This window comes from Chiloscyllium plagiosum, unplaced genomic scaffold (genome assembly GCF_037043375.1).
Source record: "Chiloscyllium plagiosum isolate Xiang-an unplaced genomic scaffold, Cpla_swu_hap1 HiC_scaffold_44, whole genome shotgun sequence".
In the NCBI taxonomy this organism is placed as follows: Eukaryota; Metazoa; Chordata; class Chondrichthyes; order Orectolobiformes; family Hemiscylliidae; genus Chiloscyllium; species Chiloscyllium plagiosum.
Genome location: NW_028270182.1, coordinates 11460288 through 11486228, shown reverse-complemented (window position 1 = coordinate 11486228; position 25941 = coordinate 11460288). Strand labels below are relative to the sequence as shown.

The following is a 25941-nucleotide window of genomic DNA, read 5'->3' as shown; positions in this document are numbered from 1 at the left end:
AGAGCTCAACTTCCAACAATGAAGCATTCGCAATTCTTGGTGGGGGAAGAGAATTCCAAAGTATTCACAACCCTCCAAGTGAGCCAACTTCACATCTCAGTCTTAAAAAGTTCATCCCCTTATCCCAAGACTGTGCCCCCATGTTTTGATTCTTGATTTACAAGTCATCAAAATAGATTGCATTGTGCATGAGAAGGCAAGGATGAACCTCTCAGCCCCAGATTCAATTCCACCCTTGGGTGACCATGTGTGGAGTTTGCACATTCTTCCTGTGTTTGTGTGGGTTTCCTCCAACTTAATGGGCCGAACAGTCTGCTTCCACTATGTAGGGATTCTACGATTTTATGATTAAGGCACTCCTCCTGTACATGCTCCTTTTCACTGAACATTACAAATAAGTGACAGTCAATTCCCAAAATCCCCTGCAAGCCCAAGAGGGAGGAATGAGCTGCTCCAGAAGGCATTTACAGGGCATTAGATGCAAGAGCGAGAAGGAAGGGGGAAATAGCATTTTACTGCTTTGACAATCACAGCTCTTGGTGTCCCACATGGAAATGTGAGGGGGCAGACACTGTTTGGCATTGCATGATGAAATGCATTGGTGCTTTGGGTCATTCACGGGGATGTGGGTATCACTGGATGCACAAACATTTATTGCCCATCCCTAACTGCCCAGAGACAAATCTGAGTCAACCGTACTGCTGTGGGTCTGAAGTCACCTGTAGGCCTGACCAGGTAAAGATGAACAGATTTCCTTCCCTAAAGAGCATTTACATTTTTTTTTCTAACTGCCATAGGGAGGATTCGAACACGTGCCAGAACATTAGACCGGAGTTCCTGTTTTGACAAGACCACTGACATACCTCAATGCCCCCACATCCCATCTACTGATACAGTCCTTACTCCAGACAATGCAACTCTGCAACTATGGTTTTGATGCTTTTTTTCTACTCGCAAGTCTTCAAAACATAGAACACACATCACAAAGCAAGGGCCACTAGGCCAATGGGTCTATGTCAGCATTTATTATACACACCAGTCTGCTCCCATCCCCTACTGTATCGCACCCCAACATGATATCCTGCTATACCTTTCTCCATTATCCCATGGGATCAACATACTTCCCCACCTCACCTCTTCCAACCATTGCTGGGTTTGGAAAAAGATAAACTCGGTCCACTTGTCAATTTCCTGCTGATATTGCTGAAGAAAGCTGCATTCTGTTGAAGCTCTTTACCTTGCCCTCATCAGGACATACATCACCAACATAAAGGGAACCAACACTTCATACTGTACAGGAAGGGGGTAGTTAGCAAGTGCAGTCTCCTTAGAGAATGTCTTGACCAATCAGAATCAACCTGGTTTAAATTTAAAGGAAACTTTGGTAGTTAACGATCAGTCAGCACCTAACTGGTACATTCTCCACAGCAACATTTGAACCGAAGCTCACTTGTCAATCAATGCTTTCTTCTTGAACAGTATAAAATATTATCCTCTCAAATATTTTTCTCATAAATCATTAAAACATTATAAATCATAAAGCTTTGACAAAAATGTGCCTTTTTTCCAGCAATACTCAAGATCTGAAATAACAAATAGCACTTAATGCTGTTTCTTAAATCCAATTGGTATCCCTTGCTAAAACACTAACTTCAGTATCATGCAGTATGTTGTTGGATACAGATTGGGAGTGAGGGCTGCAGGACAGCAAACAAAAAAAGATGCAAACTGCTTGGGAATCTTGCGTGCCTGTCCGACACAAGACACAGAAGTTAGCAGTGCTGCAGCTTGGTAAAGCTCTCCCCAGATTCTCATCTGGTTTTAAAGCCACATTCTATTTGTATATATTTCACTTACAAAAGGTGGGCATCACTGGCAAGACCAATATTTCTTACCCATCTCTAATTGCCCCTGAACTGAGTGGCTTGCTCAGCCATTTTATAGGACAGTTAAGAGTCAACAACATAGAACATTACAGCGCAGTACAGGCCCTTCGGCCCTCGATGTTGCACCGCCCTGTCATACTCATCTGAAGCCCATCCCACCTACACTATTCCATATACGTCCATATGCCTGTCCAATGACAACTTAAATGCACTTAAACTTGGCAAATCTAGTACCAATGCCGGCAAAGCATTCCATACCCCTATCTCCCCTCACTTTAAAGTTGTGTCCCCTCGTGTTTGCCGTCCCCATACTTGGAAAAACGCTCTCCCTGTCCACCCTATCTAACCCTCTGATTATCTTGTATGTCTCTATTAAGTCACCTCTCAACCTTCTTCTCTCTAAAGAGAACAGCCTCAAGGCCCTCAGCTTTTCTTCGTAAGACCTTCCTTCCATACCAGGCAACATCCTAGTAAATCTCCTCTGCACCCTTTCCAAAGCTTCCACATCCTTCTTATACTGCGGTGACCAGAACTGTACACAATACTCCAGGTGTGGCCGTACATTGCTGTGGGTTTGAAGTCACATGTAGGCCAGAGCAGGCAATGACATCCCAAAAGTACATTAGTGAACTAGATGGGTTTTCACAGGAATTGACAATATAGTCTCATAACTACATCACTAGCTTTACAAATTGAATTTAAAGCCCATTGTGGCGGTAGGATTTAAACCCATGATACCACCCTTAAGGCCTCTAGCTTCCCCATGCCATTACATCACTGCCCCTGATGTAGCGCATGTCACCAGAATATTTCAAAAGAAAGCCTAGCCCTAATAATTGTCAGATATGTATATGCTGGTAGTCTGTCACCTATCCTGTCAGAAAACCCCAAGTTATTTCAGTGCAATTATCCCCTTCACTTGAGTGACAATCTAATGGAGGTCTAAAAGTGAGGCTAAGTGAGGCACACTGCGTATGATTCAAGAGAGATCACACTGTAGCATGCGATCTAACAAAACAAAACAGAGATAAAGATCCCATTGTGGGGCAAGATTGGTGAGCCAAGCACTTCCTAAGAAACGTTCCCATTGTGAAACAACACCAGCTCAGGACAACAGAGACCCTTCACTTCAGTATCCCGAAGGGCGCACATAAGCATTCCAGCTAATTCTGTTGCTGCAGCCACACCGACCGAAAGAGAGGTCAGAAATCTGGTCTGGTTCATCGGAAACGGATTCAAAAGTGCAGCAAGTTTGTCTGCATTGCACAGGAGACTTTTAGAATCAAGGAAGACAGCCGTATGGCTCATCTTGCCTACACTGGCTCTTTAAACAAGCACCTAGTGCCAATCTCCTGCCTTTCCCCTCAGAGGCTTGTACATGACTTTCACCCAGATGACCGTTCAATACCCTCTGGAATGCGTCAACTGAACCTGCCTCCACATTTCCAGGCAGCACATTCCAGATCCTAACTCCCCAGGTTTTGAGAAAACCTTTCCTCACATCATCCTGGTTTCTTTTGTACATTAGTTTAAACTTATGCCCATTCAATTTGGCTCCTTTCACAAGAGGTAACAGTTTCTCCTACCTACACGCTCACATACCTTTGTCAGAATAATTAAGAGAAAGCTTTTGCAGCATTTCAGTGACCTACCTTGTTTGTGGTGTAGCTGTCCCAGATGATTAACTTTCCATCCTGTGATGCACTGACTAACAGTCTGTTGGATAAGAAAAATGGAAGTGAAGTGAATCAAGAGCAGTGAAGACATTTTTGAAACAGAGCTAGCCTCAACCCTTTCTTCCTGCCTCCCCATCACACCATGCAGTATCACGATCAAAGACAGATTACATTTATATAGCACCTTTTACATCCGCAGAACCTCTCAAACCAATTCAGAGTCACATCATACATTGCAATCACTAGTCATAGAGTCACATAGCATGGAAACAGACTCTTCAGTGCAACTCGTCCATGCTAACCGTGCTCCTAAACTAAGCTAGTCCCACTTCCCTGTGCGTAGCCCATATCCCACCAAACCTTTCCTAGTTATCTACTAATCCAAATGTCTTTTAAACATTGTAACTGTACCTGCATACACGACTTCCTCTGGAAACTCATTCCACGCATGAACCACTGTGTAGAAAAGTTGCTCATCATGTCCTTGTTAAATTTTTCTCCTTTCACCTTAATAATATGCCCCCTAGTTTGAACTTCCCAACGCTAAGGAAAAGGCCCCTTGCCATTCACCTTATCTGCACCCTCATGATTTTGTAAACCGCTATGGAGGTCACCCCACAACGGTGGCACAGTGGTTAGCACTGCTGCCTCACAGCGCCAGAGACCCGGGTTCATTTCCCGCCTCAGGCGACTGACTGTGTGGAGTTTGCACGTTCTCCCCGTGTCTGCGTGGGTTTCCTCCAGGTGCTCCGGTTTTCTCCCACAGCCCAAAGATGTGCAGGTCAGGGTGAATTGGCCATGCTAAATTGCCCGTAGTGTTTGGTAAGGGGTAAAATGTAGGGGTATGGGTGGGTTGCGCTTCGGCGGGGCGGTGTGGACTTGTTGGGCTGAAGGGCCTGTTTCCACACTGTAAGTAATCAAAATCTAATCTAAATCTAAATCTCCTACACTCCAGTAGAAAAAGTCCCAGTCTTTCTACTTTTACATCTCAAACCCTCCACTCCTGGCAACATCCTGGTAAGTCTTTTCTGAACAGTCTCTTGTTTAATAATAGCAAAGGAAGATATCATTAGCATCCTAAAAATTATTTTCCAGAGGAGATCAGGAAGTTTGTGGTGTGTTTTAGGAAGGGATTCTTTAGTTTCTGGAGCAGGCAGAAAACTGACATGCATCGCCATTTACAAAAGAAATTTCCTTTAACTCAAGCAGTCACAGCGGTGTGTAGCACGGAAACAGTCCCTTCGATCCATCTCGTCCATGCCAGCCAGATATCCAAACCTAATCTAGTCCCATTTGCCAGCACTTGGTCCATATCTCTCCACACCCTTCCTATTCATCTATCCACTCGGATGCCTTTTAAAATGTTGTAATTGTACCAACCTCCACCACTTCCTCTGGCAGCTCGTCCCACACAATTCTCACCTTTTTAATTCTTCCATGGCTTCTCGGCCCACCGTGCCCCACTACTTCTTTTTATTCTCCGATTTAGTCCTACAATACTTAGACATTTCGATACTGAGCTGAAAATGTGTTGCTGGAAAAGCGCAGCAGGTCAGGCAGCATCCAGGGAACAGGAGAATCGACGTTTCGGGCATGAGCCCTTTCTTCAGGATTCTCCTGTTCCCTGGATGCTGCCTGTCCTGCTGCGCTTTTCCAGCAACACATTTTCAGCTCTGATCTCCAGCATCTGCAGTCCTCACTTTCTCCTCGAATATTTCGATACTGCTCCACTTGTGCCCTCCAAAGCATTCCCAGTCTTCATCATTCCATCATCGACAGCCCTGCCTTCAGCAGCCTGAGCTCCAAGTTTTGCAATTCCCTCTTTGGCTGCCTTTCTCTTCTCTCCTCAAAACCTACCTCCTTCACCAAGCTTTCAACACAACTCTCAAAATCCCGTGAAGCTCAGTGTCAAATCCTCTCCAAAGACCTGCTAAGGACACTTCTGGATTTTATTTTTGTTAATTCATTCATGGGAACGACGATATTGCTGGCTGGGCCAGAACTTATTGTCCATCCCTAGTTGCTCAAGGGCAGTCAAGAGTTAACCACACTGCTGGGTGTCTGGAGTCACAATCATAGAATCTCAAGCACGCAAAAGGAGGCCATTCGACCCATCGCATCTGCACCAACCTTCCAAAGATCGTCCCAGCCCCCTACCCTTTCCCTGTATCACACATATGCCACGGCCAATCCACCAAACCTGCACATCTTTGGACTGTGGGAAGAAACTGGTGCACCCGAAGAAAACCGACACAGACAGAGGGAGAACATGCAACACAATACAGACACAGTCACTCGAGGCTGGAATCAAACCCTGGACCCAGGCGCTGAGGCAGCAGTGCTAACCGCTGAGTAACTGTGCCACCGTATGTTTGCAAAACGAGACAAAGACAGCAGATTTCCTTCTCTAAAAAAGGACATTACTGAATTAGATGAGCTTTTGCAACAAATTGACAGTGGTTATGCAGTCGTCATTAAACTAGCTTTTTACTGAATTCAAACTTCACTATTTGCCACAGTTTGAATCCATATCTACAGAAGATAAACCAGGATCTCTGGATTGCTAATCCAGTGACACCACTAGCCACCACCTTCCCAAAACAAAATCTCCACTGCATTAAACATGCTACACAGACACAGAGTGTTGCACAGACCTGGAGTCGGTTCCCCAATGCATAGCATAGATCTTAGCCAAGTGACCCCTTAGCGTGCGCCTTGTACGCATCTGAATCCTCCCGACTGGATCGAGGGCCGCTGTAATCTATAAGAGACAAGCACAGTATTGAATGCATAGAGGTTAACCCTGTTCCGATACATGTTCGGATCGACTGAGATCAAAAAAGGAGAAGTCTGCCTGGTTTTCCTATTCCGGAGATCAGGGATACGTCCATTATTGAGAGAGGTGTGCACTTGGAGCAGATTCTAATGAAAAGAGGAATCTCCTGAACACAAGATCGTTACCAACGAACATTAAATGTACAGGGGTTGCTATTCCCTGCCTTTCAACCCTAGAGAATTCTCCCAATACACATTCACACAACAAATCACACAAAGTGGAGACATAAATCCATGCTGCAGGTTATTGAAAAATAGCAAGGGCCCTGCAGTGAGAAGGCTGCATTAAAGCTGAGTTACAAACCAGCCTATACAACCCCGTTGATGGTTGAGTAATAAAAAATTTCATTATGTTGTAGAGAACAGAAAAATTCAGGGTCTAATTCCTCCTCTATGCTGGGTTGGGCGTACTTTCATGCTGGTACAATTGCAACATTTAAAAAGCATTTGGATGGGTATATGAATAGGAAGGGGTTTGGAGGGATATGGACCGGGTGCTGGCAGATAGGACTAGATTGGGTCGAGATATCTGGTCGGCGTGGACAAGTTTGACTGAAGGGTGTGTTTCCATGATGTATGTGGATATCATGTATGACTCTATGTGGATATCATATGGCCAGCAACTATTGCCTGCCTGGGTAAGGTTACGAGATTTCTTTCTCAAAAGCATGGGTGAACCAGGTAAGTTTGTTATAACAATCAATGGTGACTGTCGTGGTCACTATCGATGGGACTAGCTTTCCTGCCAGATTTATTAACTTCACTTAAACTCTGGGGATTTGAACTGGCATCCCAAGAGCTTTGCTGAGCTCCTGAGTGCACCTCAGGATCACTAGTTCAGTGACATTAGCACCAAATGAAGCTGGACTAAAACAGTTCGCTTGGGCTCTCACAAACGGAGCAGATCGGGACTGTTTTCTGACTCCAATGATGTATTGATTTGTGATGTAAAGGGCAGGGGAGAACACTAAGAGATTAGTGTTGAGAGTGAGTGCGGTGCTGGAAAAGCACAGCAGGTCAGGCAGCATCCGAGGAGCAGGAGAATTGACGTTTCGGGCATGAGCCCTTCAAAGAGGAAAGTAGGTTAGAGAGCCTGTGTGGTGCATGGTTGGAATTCCAGAAATTATGGACAAGCTAGTGAAGGCGTGGCCACTGAAGGCAGGGCAATGGATGGTCAAGTTAGATTTGAATTATATGAGCACAGATCTCGGAAGGTGGTGTGGGCAGGGACCCTTGAAAATGATAGGGAAGGGCGAAGGATTGGAAAACAAGAAGGAAATCCTGAAAACGAAGACACTGCTCGACCAGGAGCCAACGTAGGTGAGTGGGAACTGATCAGGTGACAGAGGAATGGGACTTGCTGTCGGTTAAAACGCAGGCAACACTCGCTCGAATTACATCAACGTTTTACGAAGGATAGATTGTGGGAGACCGGTTAGAACAATCAGATCCAGCAGTTATGCAGGTACGGATGAAAGTTTCAGCAGATGAGCAGAAGCATGGGAAAACTGGGGTAACATAACAGAGGTTGACTTAAGTCATCTCAACATTGGTGTCAAAATGCAGCCATTAGCTCAACTTAAAGCCTAATACGACACTGGGGTTCCACACAGGCCTGTTTAGTCTGAAGTGCCAGGGAAAAGGATGAAGGAATTGGTAGCCGGAGCAAGGATCAAAAACAATTGCTTCAACCATTATTTATGTGATCCTGTGAAGCAATACCATCAAGAGTGAAAAATTATTTTTAATTGGCAAAGTTTCCAATAGAGTCTCGGGGGTACAGCAGGTTACGACCTCGGCTAAAAATTTAAGAAGGAGTTGAGCAAGAAACTCCTTCAGAGTTTAAAATCTTTGGAATTCTCTCCAGAGAGTTGGATATTGCCCAACGTCGCATGTATTCAAGACCAAGACCTTGTCATTAGACTGGAGAGTTATTCCTATAATAGTACATGAAAGTGAAATTGAGCTATATGACCAGTCATGATCATACGTGGGCCGTTTTGAGTCCTGTATCTAATAAATGATATACTGGCCTTGGAGAGGGTCCAGAGGAGATTTACAAGAATGATCCCATGGATGAAGACCTTGTCATAGGAAGTTAAAAATCACACAACACCAGGTTATAGTCCAACAGGTCTAATTGGAAGCACCATCTTTCGCAGCGACGCTCCTTCAACAATCACCTGATGAAGGAGCGTCGCTCCGAAAGCTAGTGCTTCCAATTAAACCTGTTGGACTATAACCTGGTGTTGTGCGATTTTTAACTTTGTACACCCCAGTCCAACACCGGCATCTCCGAATCTTGTCATAGGAAGAGCACTTGAGGACTCTGGTTCTGTACTCAATAGAGTTAGAAAGATAAGGGGTGGCGGAATCTGATTGAAAACTTACAGAATACAGAGACTCCTGGAAAAAGTGAACTTGGCGAAGATGCTTCCACTTGTAGGAGTGACTAGGATCCGAAGGCACAGCCTCCGAGTGTAGGGACAACCCCTTTAGAACTGGTTTGAGGAGGAATTTCTACAGCCAGGGGGTGGCGAATCTGTGGAATTCGCAATGGGCTGGGAGGCCAAGTCAATGCGTATATAAGATAGAGATAGAGATCAGCAAGGGAAACAAGGGTTACAGTCAGAAGGCAAGAGAATGGGTTGAGAAACACAATCAAATAGCAGAGCAGACTCAATGGGTCGAATGGCCTAATTCTGCTCCTATAACTCACATTGCTAGTAATAGGATGCTTCACCATTGAATAGGACCACAGTTGCTCAGTTTGGCATCTCAACTCCATGTTCCTGCCTTCTCTCCATACCCTCTGCTCTTTTGTCTAACTACCTCAGCCTTAGTTAAAACCCACACAACACCAGGTTATAGTCCAACAGATTTATTTAGAAGCACTAGCTTTCATCACAACTACCTCCAATCAGATGAAGGAGCGACGCTCCGAAAGCTAGTACTTCCAATTAAACCTGTTGGGACTATAACCTGGCATCGTGTGGCTTTTATCCTTTGTACACCCCAGTCCAATCGGCTCCTCCACATCATAACTCAGCCTTGACGAATTTAGACTGGACTGCGGCGGTCTGTGCAATTAACCCCCGAATTTGCTGCAACATCTTGTTGCATAGATATCTCAACTCAACCAAAAAAAAAACTGAGGGCAGACCAGGATGGAAGAAAAGCTGTCCATTTTGCTTGCAGATCAGTTAAAGCACTCACCTGGGTCAGTGTGGAGTCCCCACATGCTTTCCTGGCATCCTGAAACAAACAAAGTTACAGTTAAAAAAGGGACGAGGCCAAGTCAGCGCCGGCTCATCATACCTTTCGCCGTACCATCAAACATCAGCCCTCAATTTGAAATAAAAACTATATTTAGCATTCCCCACAGAACAGTTTTACACTGCTCCAATCCGATTGTCCATTGAAACGTGGGCAATGATGAAGTAAATTTGAAGCCAGCCTTTCAAAAAGGAAAGCATTCAGTGATTCAAAAGCTGGGAACATCCAGTCTTCACTTCACTTGATAAGCAGACCCAACTTTTCCACTGAACAGCCAAGTAAGGTCATCAGTAGAGATTCAGCTTGGGTCAGTGCATCTTGCAATCAATTTGAAGGATATTTTGGCCTTGAAGTAGTGGAGACTTCTCGAAACAGCACCACCTGGACTCTAAGGTGGAAATTCTGAGCATAACTATACAAACTAGGGGTGCCATTCCAATAGTTTAGGTGGTTGAAGGGGTCATTGATTAAAGTTTTCAAGCATTTAAGGCCATCACAAAGCAGTGAGGAAAATCTGGAGAAACTACAGAATTGAGTGTCTGGTGCTGGAAAAGCACAGCCGATCAGGCAGCATCCGAGCAACAGGAGAATCGACATTTCGGGCCCTTCATCAGGAATGAGGGTTTGTGGGCCGGGGGTTGCTGAGAGATAAATGGGAGAGGGGTGAAGTGGGGGGGGGGGGGGGGGGGGGGGGGGGGAGCTGAGAAAGTGACAGGTAGATGAAGGCAAGGAAGAAGATGATAGGTCAGAGAGGAGAGTGGAGCAGAAAGACAGGTCAGGAAGGCAGTGTCGAGTTGGAGGCTTGGGACTGGGATAATGTGGGGGGAGGGGAAATAAGGAAACTGTTGAAATCCACATCGACCCTGTATGGTTGCAGGGTCCCAAGGTGGAAGATGAGGCATTCTTCCTCCAGACATTGGGTGGTAATGGTTTGGCGATGGTGAGCACAGACTCAAATTACATCCAGGAGTGAAATTTGGAAAAACTCCCACAGAATGTTAGGAGTCTTCCTTCAAGCCACTCACCATCCTGTATTGTTCTTTCCTCACTGTCTCTGGCTCAAAGTCCTGGAATTCATTCCCTAATAGCACGATAAGAATCCCTACACCACATGGATTGCAGCTATTCAAGAAAGCAGCTTCGCAAGGGGTACAAAGTTAAAATTCACAACATTAGGTGATATCCAACAGGTTTATTTGGAAGCATTAGCTTTCGGAGCACTGCTCCTTCATCAGGTGGTTGTGGAGTATGAGATCATAAGATAGAATTTATAGCAAAAGTTTACAGTGTAACGTAAGTGAAATTATGTATTGAAAAAGACCTGGATTATTTGCTAAACCACTCATCTTTTAGAATGAGCATGTTGGTTTCAGTTCTTTCATATGTAAATCGCAGACCATTTTTAAAGTTACATTCTCAAGTGAATGCTAACAGTGTCACGTCGGCCCAGATAATGCATTGAAGGTGTGAGGTGCCCTGTGTGAGAGACTGTCTGTACCACAATGTTCAGACTGATTCTAATCTAAAAAATGGATTTACAGAATCTTACTTGGATTCATGTAATTTTTGAGCAAAATAAAATGGAATTCTGCAAGTACAAATTCCCCTCACAAAAACTTATATGTATGCATGCACATGCACACAGGTGGGTGGGTTACGAGGGTCTGTGAGAACGTGCGCACGTTTGTCTAAAGGGTAATAATTCTGTGAGCAGGTACATGAGAGTGTGGGAGCTTGCGCACGTGCACATCTGTGTCTGTGTAGTGCAGTGGGGTCACCTGTAGTGTGATATGAACCCAAGGTCCCGGTTGAGGCCATCCCCATGGGTACCGAACTTGGCTATCAGCATCTGTTCAGAACAGGTAACAATGCAAATTGCCCGAACTTCGCCTTGGAGGACGGTCACCCAAAGGTCTGAGGTTGAATGTCGTGGAACGCTGAAGTGCTCTCCAACTGGGAGGGAACACTCCTGTCTGTCGATTCTGTGCGGTGTCCATTCATCTGATGTCGTAGCCTCTGCTCAGTCTCGCAAATGTACCATGTCTTAGAGCACACACAAAACCACATGGACACACACACACACACGTTTGTGGGGTGAATTTGTACTTGCAGAATTCCATTTTATTTTGCTCAAAAACTGCATGAATCCATGTAAGTTTCTGTAAATCTGGTTGTTAGATTAGAATCAGTCTGACCATTGTAGCACAGACAGACAGTCTCACACAGGGAGCTAACACCTTCAATACATTATCTGGACCGACATGACACCAATTGTTAAAGTTCACTTGAGATTGCAACTTTTAAAAATTTCTCCGATTTACATATGAACGAACTGAAATAAACATGTTCAAGTCTTAAAGATGAGACTCTTAAAACAATCCAGGTTTTTTCCAATATATAATTTCAGTTACATCACACTGTCAACCTTTGCTATAAATCCTGCGTCTCATGATCTTATACTCCACACCCACCTGAAGGAGCTAGTGCTGCCAATTAAACCTGTTGGACTATAGCCTGGTGTTGTGTGATTTTTTTAAACTTTGTACACCTCAGTCCAACACCAGCATTTCCAAATCATCTCAAGGTTAATTAGGGATAACTTTACCAATGACACCCACATTCCAGGAATGCATGCTTTTATTTTAAAGAGTGTATGGAACTTGTTTCAGCTAAATCAACTCAATTTTATATGTCAGATTGATAGACTGTTAACCTGGGATGTTGAGAGAAATGAGACAGAGAAGTATAAACAGCACTAAGTCGCAGATCAGCCACAGTCTCAGAACACGCTAGAAGGAGCAAAAGACCATCTCTGGTTCCTAATAGCTACAGGAACAGCACCACAGCATGACATCTGGCTGAAGGCACATTCGCAGCATTTCAAATTAGTTTTTCTTGTGACATTAAAACATTTATCTTCAGTGGTTGAAACTTTAAGTGTGGGGAAAGTAATTCTTGCAACCCAGTCCTCAAACATATAAAGACCTGGAAGAGCTCAGCACGTATGGAGTTCTGATGAAGGGTCACTGAACCTGAAAGGTTAACTTTGATATTGCTTCACAGATGCTGCCAGACCTGCTGAGCTTTTCCAGCAACTTCAGTTTTTGTTTCGGATTTACAGCACCTGTAGTTCTTTCGGTTTTTATATGAAGATAGTGAATGGTCTTGACAAGTTGGATGTAGAAAGGATATTTCCTCTCGGGCACGAGTTCAGGTCTAAGAGGCATCGTTTTTAAATTAGGGGTGGCCTTTTAAAGGACAGTAACAAGGAGAATCCTTTTCTCTCAGAGGGTTGAGACTTTGCAAATCTGCTTGAGCAGGGTTTTGATGACGACAGAACTGCAGATGCTGAAATCCAAAAGTAGACAGGCAGAGGGCTGGAAGAACACAACACGCCAGGCATCACCAGGTGGAGAAGTCAACTGAGGAAAAAGCTGCAGATGCTGGGATCCAAATGAAATCAACAACATGCCTTTCCTCCCTCTGTCACCCAGACAGCCCTCTGCCGCACCTTCCCCATTCTAAACCCCTCCCAACACAAGGAGGACAGAGCCCCCTTTGTCCTCACCTACCACCCCACCACCCTCAAAACATTTCCGCCAACTCCACACAAACCCCACCATCAAGAACACCTCCCCCTCCCCACCTTCCGCAAGAACCATTCCCCTCCCCTCCCCTCCCCCCCCCACCCCCGACAGCCCTTGGTTCACACCAGCCCTACCACCGATCCCCCAGGTACCTTCCCCTGCAAGGGGGGGAAAAAAAAATGCAAAACCTGCCAGTACACCACTTCAGTCACCTCCATCCAAGGCCCCAAACAGTCCTTCCAGGTGAGACAGAGGTTCACCTGCCTCTCCTCCAACCTAGCTTACTGCAATGGGTGCTCCCAATGTGGTCTTCTCTACATCGGGGGACACTGAACGTTAACTTAGGGAACAGCTCACCTAGCATCTCAGCCAGGTCCGCAGGGGCTGACCATTTTAATTCCCCCAACTGCTCCCTTTCTGACACAACCACCCTTGGCCTCCTCCATTGCCAAAACAAACTACAGCACCTATTTGGAGGAACAATACCTTATCTTCCATCTTTGCACCCTACAGCCCAGAGGACTCAACATGGAGTTCTCCAATTTCAAATCACCTTCTTCTCCAATCCCCAAACCCCTTTCCAGCTCCTTCCCCTCCCTGCCAGGATTCATTCTTCCCATTGACCAACTAGATTGTACAGTCTACCTGTCTTCACCGTACCCACCTTCCCCTTTATCTGCAGCTCGCCCTACACCCGCCCCTAGTCATGAAGAAGGGTTACACCCGAAACGCTGACTTCTCCACCTCCTGATGCTGCCTGGCATGCTGTGTTCTTCCAGCCTCTTGTCTGATAAGGTTCTAGAACATTTTTTAAGGCAGTGGTAGATAGATTGCAGGAGAGTAATGCAATCTAAAGATTGTTAGGGCAGATCTGAATGTGGAATTCAAACCACAAACAAAAATCAACCATGATCTTCTGAAATGTCAAAGCAGATTCAAGGGACCAAGTGTCCTACATCTGCTCCTTTTGATACATTCATATGCACACAAGGCCCTGGTAGGGAATAGATCTAAGTCAAGTTGCCTCTGTTGCTGTCAACAGCAAGGAGCTCCTGTCCTTCAAAGTAACTTTCTACTTATGCCTGTAAAAAAAAAAGAGCATTTATACAAGAGTTCTTCCACAATTGTATGTCACTGCCAATGAAGCAATTCTGAAGCATGTTTATACCAATTGCAATGTGATAAAGAACCAGACGCTTGGCTTTCTTTATGCTAATTGAAGGATGAATTTCAGCCTTCAGACACCAGGGAGCAATACCTAGATCCATGGTTTCTTTTACCTCCACATGTGTTGTGCATGAGGTCTTCTAGTTTAACATCTCACCCTCTAGACGGCCTCTCAGACAGTACAGCGCTCCTTCAGTATGATTTTTTTGTTGTTGGGGATGGATGGTCAATGTATGTCAGACTAGATTTCAATGCTCAAGCGAGACAAAACTTGGAACCTTCGACTCAAGCGGGCTGACACACTGAGCCATGGCTGACATCCAACAATATTAGTGAATGAAACTCCAGGCAAGACTGTGTATGGATCTGAGCTGTGGACTCAATCCCCATAGGGACAGAGGGAAAAAACACAGTCTAATTCATTTGATTCTGAGTTATTACTGCTCTGTGCCACTCTGGGCTGGGTCCATCACTGAATGAGTGGCATTCATACCACACTTAGCCAGCACTGCACTTTGCAAAGCATTGATCAGGAGGAGATCGTGGTATTCTTCCCAATGACTTTTTAAGGTGAGTAAATTTAAAGTACATGGTAATATTTTGAGACAATGAAACACCATAAAAAAAGAATAGCTGCTACTCTTCAAAATTTCGAGCTGTCTTTAATTCCAGACTTGATTGACAATGCCAGGGAACATTTAGGTTCTGGCACTGCAGGTTTAAAATCAAGACATCTGACACTGTGGGATACCACTTTCATCCTGCAGCTTGCTCAGTGCCTATTGCCTTCAACAGTAGGTGTTCCCAATATGCCTGCCTGACTTCTCCATTAATATTCCACTCCCTGCCTCGTCTGCCAACTCCCTCCCTTCTTCAGGAGGGGGGAGGAAAGGCAAAGGTGCAAGCAGTAGCCCCTCTCATTAGTCAAGTAAATGACTTTCGAAGGGGTGTAACAATTGATGATGGTTTCACAGCTCAGCGCTTCGGCCAGCTCCCAATAAAACACTTTATATTCTTGGTTTGCTCACCCGTATTTGGCTCCGTAGCTGCTCTGCCTCTTGGCGCAACTGCTCGAGCTCACTCATGTTCTCCGGTCAAAGCTAACACCTCTAGCCCACTTCGACTCGGCCAATCAGAAACCTGTCAAGAACAGGAAACCAAAAGAAAAATGCAGATTAGCACCCGTCCGAGCACAAGAAGGGACGCCGAACTCACAGCAGCAGAGCTTTACGTTAACCAGTGAAAGCTTTCATTTCTGTGGCATCTTACATCATCTCAAGACACCTTAAAGCACTTCGTAGCCAATGAAGTGTGTTTCTGTTATAACATAGGAAATGCAGCAGCTAACTTGCACATGGGAAGTTGTTCCAGAATTTTATTCCAGAAAGCTGGGGTGAAAGTGTACCCAAATCTCATCAGCCTTTATTGACAGAAATACAGATTGCAAACATGCATCTCCAAACGTTTAATCAGGTTTTAGTCAATTCCCATTCACAGAAGCTCATGTGAATCACCAGTTTATGTCCATGACCTGAACACATTGTATCTGAACTACAACAGAATTTACACCAAATGCTTCTTCTACCAGCACTGCCAGGGACCTTTTGAACTCCACTCAAAAGGTACAAATGGGGCTACAATTTGAAATTTCACCCAGAAATAGCACTTCCGACAATGCAACACCCTCAGTAGGAATGTGGGTTTGGACTGGGACTCGATGCCACAAACCAGTGACCCAGAAGAGAGCCTGCGACCCGTGGAGCCAGGGCTAACAGGAGGTACAGCTATCAAGGAGCTGACGGGCACCACCCTAAGTAGTATGGTCCACTTCCTACTTTTTAAAAAGACACTTAAAAACAGCCGCTCCCTTTCGACAAAAAACGAAACCCAGATCTGGACTGAATCAACAGGCTGCTTCAGCAGAACAGCTGCTCCCTCTGCAACGGTCCCGGCTGACTTTTACAACAGGAATTGTAAGCTAATTGATCAGCACAGGAAGTGTTTACATATGACACAGTTACTCTCTCACACACACACTCTTCCTCCCGACGTACAGACCATCTTGCACTCAGTCGAAAGTGTGAATCCAGAAATAAAACGGCTATTTTTCGATTCCTTTTTCAACCATAAGGAAAAAAAAGGGAGCACTTTGATATAAATTTACATTAAGCGAGAGGAACACCGCTCATAAAACGAAAGCATCTGAACTGGGTGGAGTCGCACAGCCCCAGGGGAAGTGATGTTGAAGTGAAGTTTTGGAGCTTGTTCCTCACCTATTGTGCAGTTTGAACCCAATGCTGTGCACCGCTGTGCAACAGACCTACAGCCATCAGCATTTCACCTGCAACCTCAAACAAACACTCTCCAGATAGAATGGAATTTCAACAGATCTGGAATTGAACCTCCTGCAGAATTAACCTCCTTTGTTGAAATCTGACTGAGAACAACCAAGAGGGTTGAAATACTGTTGCGAGCATCCTGCGCGAGTTTTTTTTTGAGGTGGGCTGGGAGGGGAGCTGAAAGCGAATGCCAAGGCACAGCAGGAAACCATCTGTCGGTGTACTTAAACACTAATTCACCTGTTTTTCCCGTTTTCAGCTGAATTTGCAGAAAACCATCCCCATCTTCCAGAGGCGGAGAAGGATGCACTGCAACAGAGGCCACAAAGCAAACGCACACAAAATATTCAGCCCAAAACTTGTTCAGCCATAGATACTCTCAAGAATGAAGGTTAAAAACAGCAAAGTAGGGATGACGTAAAAGATTCTGCATTGGAGCTGTTGCAACAGTCATGGGAGCATTTGAGACAACTTTAGAATATCTTCATTGCGGTGGGAAAAAAAAAATTGCAACTTAATTAGGCTGCAAATTCAAAACATTTCCAATTCCTTCACGTGAGGCACAAATGAGCCAATTTTAGGCTGGGTAAGTGAAACATCCGAAGCCTTTTCACACATTCAAGACAGCACACCACTATATATAGCCCCCAAACTCCCATGAGTGACAAGGAAAAGAGCAGAAATTTAAATGAAAAGGGAGGCTGAAAGACTTGATGGGAGAACAGACACTGTTTCACATTTGAGTAGCAGGCCAACAGAAACCCAAACATGACAATTAAATCACAGCATTACGTCAATGAGCAAGCAACATGCAGAAAATACCAAGCATATTTGTGGGCCTCAGCCAGACCCTTTCTGAAAGTAATGTCCAACTGTTGGCTATTAATAGAGAATGCAACCACTCATTTTATTTCAAGGAAGGCCTTAGGGGGCTGATACAAAACCATTTGTTCCAAAAGCCATCAGCGCCTCGACAACTTATTAACCCATTTGGGGGGGGGGGGGATGGGAGTAATCTCCGATGTAGTAGTTCAGAGGAGGGGCTTGTAACCCACCTCAATAGGGACAAATTCTAGAGGGATTTCAATGAGGATTGCATATGCTTGAAAGTGTGTTCACCATAAACAGGAACTGTTCATTGCCTGTGGGTGGAACTTCAAACAAATTATTTTTTTTTTTAAATTACTGTCGACACTGGGAAAATTACAGAAACAAAATGCTGACAATGCTCAACAAAGTCAGCAATGGAGGAAATGAACGAGATGCTCTCCTGAACGCAGTTCCAACATTGGAGTTGGAAGGTGCCAGGCAGACATACATACAAATACCAATCAGAAAGGAAGGGAGCCAGATAGAATTTCGTGGAGAAATGGTGAACAGGCGAGACAAATTATGGCTGGAACAATGATACACATTGTTTTAGTCACGTACAGGTAATGGGTGAAGGTAAAACATTATACACTAACATAGCGATCTGCATCGCAGCCTGGGCCAAAATCTGCTTCACCCATGAAATGCTTATTGGTGATGAGAAGCTAGTGTCAAACATGCTTAAAATTTTCCTTCTTGCTTTCAAATTCTTTGATGGCCTCACACCCTCGCTGTCACGTAATCTTCTCCAGTCCTCCAAACCTCCAGGCTTTTTTTTGTTTTTAGATTACTTACAGTGTGGAAACAGGCCCTTCGGCCCAACAGGTCCACACCGAGCCTCTGAAGAGTAACCCACCCAAACCCATTCCCCTACACCTAACACTATGGGGCAATTTAGCGTGGCCAATTCACCCTGACCTGCACATTTTTGGACTGTGGGAGGAAACTGGAGCACCCGGAGGAAACCCATGCAGACACGGGGAGAATGTGCAAACTCCACACAGACAGTTGCCTGAGGCGGGAATTGAACCCGGGTCAATTGCTTCTCCAATGCTAGTCTCCTAGTCATCCCAAAGTTCCACAGTTGTATGTTCAGAGCAGTGGGATTTACTCCTCTTGCTACTGACTTCTGGACACTATGTCCTAAAGTCTCATTGGGGCCAATGTGCAATCTTGTTTGATAGAATGCTCCCAAGGTGCTTCACAGCAGTGCTAACATGCTCACGGTGCTACTTCAATGCAAACTGTTGGTATTTCATATACTAAGAAGGTATAACATAGAGAAGGGCCATCTGGCTTAACCAATCCTAGCTGGTGTGCATTCCTAACAAGTCTCCTCTCATTCTAGGTATAAAAGACCAAGGGGAGAAACAAATAAGGTCAGGAGGTTCAAGAAACCGGCAACCAACAGCCCCATTCGAAGATAAGGAATCGATAGGAACTCCAGGCAAGGCCAATCACAAAAAGCATCAAATATGGGGAGAGTTACAGCAAGGATCGGCGCAGCCCTCAGGCTCAGAGACAGTTCAGTGAAACACTCACTCAATTGCTTTCCCCAGTGTAGGTCTGCATTGTTAGCTGAACTCAAATAAAAAGCACACTACTGCAGATGTTGAAGATCTAAAGTAAAAACAGGAAGTGCTAGAGAAATTCAGCAGCTGTGGAGGGAGCAAAGTTTAAGGTTGAGACAGTCCAATATATCTCTATCTTTCTCCAGAAGCTGCAAGACACAAGTCTCTCAGCAACATTTTGTTGTTATTTCAGAATCCTTAGGAAGTTGCCATTAATTAACCCATGAAAAATACCTTATTCAGGTTTTGATAGCAGAGGACTGCACTAACAAATCCATCATGCCAGACCATGGCAACACGACGCCTGGAGGAAGAGCGCCTCATCTTCCGCCTAGGAACCCTCCAACCACAAGGGATGAATGCAGATTTCTCCAGCTTCCTCATTTCCTCTCCCCCCACCGTTTCTCAGTCCCAACCCTCGGCCTCAGCACCGCCTTCTTGACCTGCAATCTTCTTCCCGACCTCTCCGCCCCCACCTCCTCTCCGGCCTATCTCCCTCACCTTAACCTCCTTCCACCTATCGCATTCCCAACACCCCTCCCTCAAGTCCCTCCTCCCTACCTTTTATCTTAGCCTGCTGGGCACACCCTCCTCATTCCTGAAGGGCTCATACCCGAAACGTCAATTCTCCTACTCCTTTGATGCTGCCTGACCTGCTGCGCTTTTCCAGCAACACATTTTCAGATCTGATCTCCAGCATCTGCAGTCCTCACTTGCTCCTCTGTTACTCTCTCGCAAGGCCAAACTCAATATTTGGACTTTGTGTCCAGATGCAAATGGTAGGTAAGCTGATGACTGCTAATATCAACAGCAGTCATAAAGATGACACTGTACCACAGGGTAGGCAGATGAAGCAGGAACTTTAACTCCAGCTAGTAGACTGCCTGCAGGGAACCATAGTATCATAAAGCCAAAAGGTTGCACATTGAGCTTTGCTGTGAGAGATGATCTTGAGATATTGAAGAGGTAACTTGCTCTGCTGACCTGCAGGAAACTGGATGTCCTGAGGTTAGAGTGAGATGCCTCTGACTTACAGGCAGCTTGAAAGGAATTTCCATTATCATCTCCTATTATTCAGAGCCATTCACATGACCATTTCCTTGCCTTTCAGAGCCAGTTACATTGTCATCATCTCCTATTCAGAAATCAATGAGGACATTATATTTGGAATTCTGGCTACTCTCTGTAGTTAAAAATAAACGATTTGCAACAGATTTGACCATTAAGAGATGATTGGCATTATACTGTTTCTGGAGATGGTCAGGTCACTGCATTGTATCTTGAGTGGCATGTGACTGTTGGGGGAGTGACTGGAGGTTTGTCTTGTGGGCATTACTGACCTGTGATGTAAAGATTTTGTATAAAGGAAGGACTGTTTCCTTTGTTCAGGGAGAGCTTTGACACGACTCTGCAAGCCCTGCGAGGTGTGTTCAAAGTTCCTCCAGAAAGTTTGTACAGTACTATGCTTAATGACATTTTGGTTGTTCACAGAAGTTGGTGTGTTGCATTTGCATCAAGTGTGTAAGGATCTCAAGAAAAAAAAAACTTAACCTAGGCTCGGATGATGCAGAGTCCATTTGGGCAAAGGCAAAACCAGCAAGGAAAAAATGACTTTGGGAGTGTAGAGACCCACCCAGATATGAGCCACTCCGTAGGAAAGGCTATTAAATAACAAATACGAGGAACATGTACAAATAGAGCAATAATAGAAAATAGGTCAGTACAGCACAGTATAGGCCCTTCGGCCCACAATCTTGTGCTGAGCATTTATCTTAGATTAAGATCAACCTAACCTACACACCCCTCAATTTACTGCTGTCCATGTGCTGTCCAGCAATTGCCCTAATGACTCTGACTCTATTACCACCACAGGCAGTACAATCCACGCACCCACCACTCTCTTCATAAAGAACCGACCTCTGACCATCTCCGCTATAACTTTCAGGTGATTGGTGAAAGGTATGACCCCTTGTGACGGCCCTGGTGAAATGTCTCTGGCTATCTACGCCTCTCATTACCTTGTACACCTCTATCAAGTCACCTCTCTTTCTCCTCCTCTCCTGTGTGGAAAGCCCCAGCTCACTCAACCTCTCTTCATAAGACAAGCCCTCCAATCCAGGCAGCATCCTGGTAAATCTCCTCTGCACCCTCTCTAAAGCATCTACATCCTTCTGACAATTAGGCAGCTAGAACAAGACACAATATTCCAAGTGTGGTCTAACCAGGGTTTTACAGAGCTGCAGCAAAACCTTGTGCCTCTTAAACTCAATCCCCCCTGTTAATGAAAGCTAAAACACCATACGCCTTCTTAACAATCCTATCAACTTGGGTAGCAGCTTTGAGGGATCTATGGACGTGGAACCCAAGACCCCACTGTTCCTTCACACTGCCAAGAATCCTGTCTTTAACCCTGTATTCAGCATTCAAATTCAATCTTCCAAAATGAATCACTTCGCATTTATCCAGGTTGAACTCCATCTGCCCCTGGGGACTTATCTATCTTGATGCTTCCCAGAATTTCCAGCATATCCACTTTCTTAATATCAATCTGTACAAGCTTATTAACCTGGTCCACTGTGTTCCCATATCAACAAGCTCCCTCTCTCTAGTGAATACTGAAGCAAAAATCTCCTTTAGGGCCTCCCCTATCTCTTTAGACTCCAGACACAAGCTGTTATATCTCTATAGGAAGGATGTTGTGAAACTTGATAGGGTTCAGAAAAGATTTACAAGGATGTTGCCAGGGCTGGAGGGTTGAACTATAGAGAGAGGCTGAATAGACTGGAGCTGTTTTCCCTGAATTGTCAGAGGTTGAGGGGTGACCATATAGAAGTTTATAAAATCGTGAGGGGCATAGATAGGATAAATAGACAAAATCTCTTCCCTGAGGTGGGGGAGTCCAGAATTAGAGGGCAGAGGTTTAGGGTGAGAGGGGAAAGATATAAGAGGGACGTAAGGAGCAACTGCTTCACACTGAGGGTGATGCATGTATGCAATGAACTGCCAGAGGAAGTGATGGAGGCTGGTACAATTACAGCATTTAAAAGGCATCTGGATTGGTATATGATGGTTCAGTTCAGTTTGCTGAAAGATGAAGTACCCACTGTTCCATGTGAAGAACACGGCAATTCATGATGCCAGGAATTCCATCTCACTGCCTCTCCCTCAGTAATCCCTATGGCTTACTATAGCAGTGGGAGGAACGACAGCGAGGGCCAGGGACCGGCTGGGAAGGTTAACTTAAATTATATAAACTATGTATAGGCATGCTGAGCAGGAGCGGACACGGGATGCTGAGGAAGTGAGGTAATATATTTGGGCAGTTGCTTTACCTGAAACACTACTTAGGTAACATCTCTTAGGTAGTACTTAGGTAGATTGATAAATTCTTGATGTCACAAGGAATTAAGGGGTACGGGGAGAATGCGGATAAGTGGAGTTGAAATGCCCATCAGCCATGATTGAATGACGGAGTGGACTCGATGGGCTGAATGGCCTTACTTCCACTCCTATGTCTTATGAATAGGAAGGGTTTAGAGGGATATGGGCCAAGAGCTGGCAAATGGGACCAGATTAGTTTAGGATATCTGGTTGGCATGGACGAGTTGGCCCGAAGGGTCTGTTTCCATGCTGTACATCTCTATAAGCTCCCTCCACTATCCCTGATTGGCCCTACCCTCTCTCTGATCATTCTCTTATTCCACACAAGTATAGAACGCTTTTGGATTTTTCCTAATCCTTCAAGCCAAGGCTTTCTCATGCCCCCTTCCTAGCTCTCCTCAATCCATTTTTGAGTTCTTTCCTCGCTACCCTGTAATCCTCAAGCTGTGCCAGATCCTTGCTTCCTCAACCTTAAGTAAGCTTCCTTCTTCCTTGTGACGAGAAGCTCCTCTGCTCTTATTGTCCAACACTCCTTCACCTTCCCAATCCTTGCCTGTCTCAGTGGGACAAAGTTATCCAACACTCGCAACAGTGCTCTTTAAACAGCCTCCATATTTCTGTTGTACATTTCCCATCGGACAATTGTACCCAACGTATACTCCACAGCTCCTGTCTAATGGCAGCATAAGTCTCCCCCACACCCAATTAAATACCTTCCCATACCGTCCGTTCCTATCCCTCTCCACGGCTATCGTAAAGGTGAGGCAGTTGTGGTCACCGTCACTGAAATGCTCTCCCACCGAGAGATCGGACACTTGGCCTGGCTCGTTCCCTAGCACCCAATCCAATATGGCCTCCCCCTTAGTCAGTCTAATGATGTGCGACTTTAACCGTCACATTGATTGGAAAGGGTAACTACGACAACAAATTCAGTGCATTAAGAATTGTTTCCCAAAGCCAACCAGGGAGCAGACAATCTTGGATCTGGTAATGTGTAATGAGGCAATTAATGTGTAATTAATAAATTACCTCCCAATAAAAGATTCCCCTAAAGGGCACTACTGGTTACTCACCACTCGGGTGTTTTTCCTTCTTGGCGGTGGTAACTGAATCAAGTTTTCTGCACTCGATGTTTCTTCACTGTCAAAGAGAAAAGGAAGAAAAGAAAAGATCCCATAAGAAGCAGTGAACATGGTAGAATTTAATTATCAGTTTGAGTGTGCGAAACGTGGGTTGGAAACCAGTGTATTTACATTGAATAAAGGGAATTACAATGAAATTAAGATAGAGCTAGTGAAAGTGAACTAGGTGGATACATTAACAGAAACTGCTGGAAAAGCTCAGCAGGTCTGGCAGCATCTTTGGAGAGAAATCAGAGTTGACGTCCCGGGTCCACTGACTCTCCCTCAGGGCTGGATAGATTGGTTACCTGGATATAGGGTGGATACATTAGCAGGAATGACGGTAAGCCAGCAGTGACAGACCTTTGAGGTCAGAATTCATGAGGTTCAGCAAGAATACATCCCAGAAAAGGAAGACAGATTGTGTGAGAGATAAACCAAGGAGGCTAAGCAGATTATTAAGGTGAAAGAAAAAACATAAAAGGAGGCCAAAGTCAGTGAGTCAGTCCCAAAGCTGGGATAAATTCAGAATCCAGCAAAGGAGGACTAAAGAAATAATAAAGACAGCAAAAACACGAGGAAAATAACAACGACAATAAGACCTTATTAAATATATAAAAAGGAAGAGAGGTCAAAGTAAACATAAGCCCCTTAAGAAAAGTTTTGGAAAACAATGAAACAGCAGTGAAACTGATATTTTGCATCAGTCTTTATGGCGGAAGAAATCGGAACATTCCATTAATGTCAAAGAATATGGCGGAGAAATTAAGTAACTTCTCTAAAATAATATTAGACAAACCAATGAGTGAAGAGTTAAGCCCCTGGCCCTGATGGCTTGCATCTTAAGATCCTAAGAGAGATAGCCACTGAGATAGTGGGTGCACTGGGGTGTAATTTTCCTAATATCTATGCATTCTGTAGAAGTCTGAGGACTGGAAAACTGCGAATGTGACATCGCTATTGAAAAAGGGAGGGAGGCAAGAAGTGGGTCAATTACCCTAACATTTATCGTCGGAAAAGTAATAGGATAAATTATTAAGAAAGGAATAGTAGGACATTTAGAAAATTATAATCAAATCAAACAATCAGCATGGCTTTATGAAAAGAGAATTTAGACAGGTATGATTTCCAAGAGCCTTACAAGGAAGCAGATAGGAAGGGAGCCTGTAGATGTGTTGTTGAAAGTCTTCTGGAAGTCCAAACCCAAAGTACCTCATAAAAGGTTAAGGTCATAAGATATAAGCCCAGAGTGTTAGTAGAATATTGGCATGGATAGAGAATTGGCTCATGGGCAGAAAACAGTAGAGATAAGACGTTCTTTTGCAGGTGGCGACCTGTGACCAGTGCAGTCCCGCACGGATTAGTGCTGGGACCAAAACTGTTAACAATATATATTTAGGTCTTGGATGCCAATACATTCATTTTCTTCCTCCAGATTTGCAGACATTAGAATCGGTGGAAAGACAGGTTGTAAGAGGGATACAAACATTTCACAGAAAAATATTGATAGGTTAAGCAACTAAACATATTGACAAATTATCACAGATTAATAGAATTCTGACAGTGCAGAAGCAGGCCAATCAGTCCTTTGAGTCCACACAGACCCTCTCAATAGCAACCCACCTAGACCCCTCACCCTATCCCTGTAACCCTGCATTCCCATAGCTAACCAACCTAGCCGGCACATCCCTGGACACGATGGACAATTTAGCCTGGACAATCCACTCTAACCTGCACATCTTTGGACTGTGGGAGGAAGTCAGAGCACCCGGAGGAAACCCACGCAGACACGAGGGAGAACGTGCAAACCCCACACAGACACCCAAGGTTCCCTGAGCCACTGCGCTGCCCTGAAGTATTATGTGTAAATGAAGTGTAATGCTGGAAAATGCAAAGTTGTTCATTTTGGAAGTGAGAGCAGAGCACAGAATATAATTTAAAATGGAGAGCAACTGCAGAAAGCTGCAACACAATGGGGGCACTTGTGCATGAAACACAGAAAGCTACCAAACAGGAGCAGCAGGTCATCCTGAAGAGCTTATGCTCAAAACATCGACTCTCCTGGTCCTTGGATGCTGCCAGAATGGTTGTGCTTCTGCAGCACCACACTGTCCAAGTCTAATCTCCAGCATCTGCAATCCTCACTTTCTACCAGCAGGTAATCAGGAAGGTTAATGCAATGTCGGCCTTATTTCGACGGGGTTGGAGCGTATGAGTAGGGAATCTTACTGC

The 25941-nt window shown here is 44.7% G+C and overlaps 1 protein-coding gene and 1 long non-coding RNA gene across 10 annotated transcripts in view; one reads left to right on the top strand and one right to left on the bottom strand.

Annotated features, from left to right (window-relative positions):
• LOC122544349 (guanine nucleotide-binding protein G(I)/G(S)/G(T) subunit beta-2) overlaps positions 1–25941 on the bottom strand; it is a 195302-nt gene that overhangs the window by 19021 nt on the left and 150340 nt on the right. For 7 of the 9 annotated variants that reach the window (XM_043683562.2, XM_043683560.2, XM_087982897.1 and 4 more), the window contains 5 exons: positions 23662–23728; positions 15456–15567; positions 9614–9652; positions 6217–6323; positions 3539–3602 (listed from right to left, as the gene is read on the bottom strand). In XM_043683562.2, coding sequence (XP_043539497.1) covers positions 3539–3602; positions 6217–6323; positions 9614–9652; positions 15456–15512 — 267 coding nt within the window. In that variant the 5' untranslated portion in view covers positions 15513–15567; positions 23662–23728. Of the gene's footprint in view, positions 1–3538; positions 3603–6216; positions 6324–9613; positions 9653–15455; positions 15568–16485; positions 16509–23661; positions 23729–25941 lie in introns of those variants that run through there. The other 2 variants (XM_043683565.2, XM_043683568.2) reach the window with 2 other exon arrangements.
• On the top strand, positions 16632–22154 carry LOC148136908 (uncharacterized). Its single transcript, XR_015754350.1, has 3 exons — positions 16632–16926; positions 17026–17352; positions 18985–22154. It is a non-coding gene; the product is annotated as an uncharacterized LOC148136908 (long non-coding RNA).